This window comes from Solanum pennellii, chromosome 10 (genome assembly GCF_001406875.1).
Source record: "Solanum pennellii chromosome 10, SPENNV200".
NCBI classification, from domain to species: domain Eukaryota; kingdom Viridiplantae; phylum Streptophyta; class Magnoliopsida; order Solanales; family Solanaceae; genus Solanum; species Solanum pennellii.
The window spans coordinates 33,264,797-33,267,470 of NC_028646.1; the positions used below are offsets into that span (position 1 = coordinate 33,264,797).

Genomic DNA, 2,674 nt, shown 5'->3' on the forward strand with positions numbered 1-2,674 from the left:
GTTGTTTGTCCTCAAGCGACGCACTATGACTCAATACAAAATCTTTGTACAATAGTATCCATGTTTCATCCTTTGCAATCATTTGGCTATCAATCCCAATTAATCTCATCAAATCTATGAATGCTATCACTATTAGGCTTGAATTATGTGGGATCAGAACATGACACAGACTCACCTTGCACTAACACCTATCCTCTTCAATGTCTCAGCGGGGTGCTAACAATTCCGGTATTGCAACTAGTGTCCTTACTTTAAAATAAAATCCTCATTTTTCACACAATGATTTCAGTTTGAGTATAAGGAATACTTTTCAACAATCGCTCTCAGAACAAAGTCACACTCATTCATACCTATTGCCATAAGCTTGCCCTTATTTTCACTGCCTTAAGTTCGCTATACAACCCTTAGGATCACGATAGGACTTTCTTAGCTTGTAACATAGGCTCAGGGTCAGGTAGGGTATATTTAGGTATACTTTAGAGACTTTTTGCCCTCCTTGACATATCGGCTGAACCTTCCACTTCCTATCATTTTATCTCGCCCAGTTTCTCATATTCTTTCACCTTGATATTTTCTCTTTTTTCTTCATTTGTGTAAGTTACTCTCTTCTTTTCTTGCTTGTATTTCTTGTAAATTTTTCTTTTTCGTTACTTCTCTTTCAACTAATTCTTGAGTCACTTTACTTTTGTTCTTTCTCTCTCTTTGTTCTTTCAACCCCACTTTCCAGAGCATTCTTCATAATAGCCACCCTCAACTTATGCTTTTGGCATAAGCTGAGGTGCACATGTCCAAGGAGGGACCAGGGCCAACACATTATTCCCAGAAAAGATCAGTTGGGGTAAAAAAGAAAGGTCTAATTTAAGCTCAGATCATTTGGATCAAAGAAGGATAAATTTCATTTGGTTTTCTTTTATTTAGGCTAAAGATGGGCTATATTGAATAAGGGCCTATGATCCTTTCCGAATTGTCTATTATAGCTTACTTTTAGCAGGACTAACCAGGCAAGTTCTAGCTCAGTAAAAATAGTGGACTATTCAAATCTTCCTCACACTCACTTGACATCTCATCACTGTACCAGATTATCAGACACCTAGTTCGAATTTCAGACTTAGGGTAATGCAATGGTGTACCTCTATGTCATGCTAGAGCCACACATTTATCAGTTACTATGCCTAGTCATGCATCATTTTCCAATTTGTCAAGATATCATTTTAGCCATCATGCTCCAGAATTATACTATGTACAAAAGATATAGACATGCCGGTTAAAGAGAAAAAATAATCAGTCTTTTGGGGAAAAAGAACACAGGCAAGAAAGAGGATAGTGAATTGGGCTACTCGGACTTCACCCTAACACTCACTTTCCATTTACCCCACCCCCAACAAAAAATCATGCGATTGTCTCCAATGCATAAAAATTTTAATACTAGAGTGGCAGGTGAAGTAAACCTGTGGCGCAAAGCGCCGTCGATCAGCAAACTGGTTGGTATGGTTCCCCGGAACCCACGTCCTCTGCAATCTGGACACCCTCAGTGGTGTCCTCAGCAACAACCGCACTATTAGCAGTGCCTCCCGCTATCTCCACAGTTCGGGAGCTAGACGCCCCAGCCGCTAATTCTCCTGCTCTCATCTGATGCGCCTCCTCCTCGGCAAGTGAGGCTCTCCTCGCAGCCTCCATCTCACGGTGCTCCTTCTTCCGTGCTCGCGCCTCGTCATCTGCTCGACCCCTACGCCTCTTGGCATGCTCTCGAGGGAGAGGTGGTGGAATCTCTGAGGTGGCGAATAGGGCCGCCAATACTGTGTCTTTAGCAGGCTCGACAGAAGGGGCCTCAGACTCATGCACCCTAGCCTCTAAGATCGTGTCAATATCTGCGAGAAGGCTGTCGACCACAGCCTGAAGAGTCGACACATCCACCGGAGGGGCTGGCCGGGCTAGCACCCTCAACTCAAAGGCATCCAAGCGCTGGTGAACCTCAGCGATCTTCTGCTCTGTATACTGGACCATTTTCCGCTCCAGGCGCTCTTCTGTCTCGGTAATGGACCTCTGCATCCACGACTGGAAATGATGCAGAAGTGTGGCCATTTGCGCCTCTAATTTTTGGACCCTATCAAGAGGAATCAGTGCGGGTAGACGGGCTGTGCGAGAGGAGCTCGGGGCAGTGCTACTACCCGGGATAGACTCGACCGGGGTAGTGTCAGTGGACGCCGCTTGCGTAGCCGTGCGGGCCTGGGCTACCGTATCAGCAAGATCGTCAACAAGTGGGGGCAGCTCTGGACGGGGCCCTCTGCGTGGGGCCAACTCATTGGCCTCATCTCTGATGAGGCCGATGTCAACAGTGCCCATAGGGGTCTTGAGCTGATCTACGTGCCATATAGGCACACCTGCGGACCTGCAGAGAAAAAAGATCATGCACGGGAAAGGGTAAGTAGTTGTGACTGTGAAAGCCCTCTCGTACATGACTGCCTGTAGAAGCCACGCGAAATCCACCTCGAACCCAGCTATCATTGCCGCCATAAACACTGCTCGATCCCATGTAACGATATTATTAGCAGTTGTGGGGGAAAGGTAGTGGCGGACAATCAGCCACAAGAAATTCTCCGTGAAAGTTAGGTTGGCCTTCTTGATGGCCCCCTTTGGCTCGGTCACCCAGTCGGCACCTTCTCCATCAACTGAA

The 2,674-nt window shown here is 46.3% G+C and overlaps 1 protein-coding gene across 1 annotated transcript in view; it reads right to left on the minus strand.

The window, feature by feature from the left end:
- The window catches only part of LOC107001220 (pheromone-processing carboxypeptidase KEX1-like), a 31,777-nt gene extending 29,695 nt beyond the window's left edge, over nt 1-2,082 (minus strand). The window contains exon 1 of the mRNA XM_015199355.1: nt 1,972-2,082. Within this exon, the coding sequence (XP_015054841.1) occupies nt 1,972-2,082 (111 nt within the window). The remainder of the gene's footprint in view (nt 1-1,971) is intronic.
- Nucleotides 2,083-2,674: the final 592 nt, after the last annotated feature.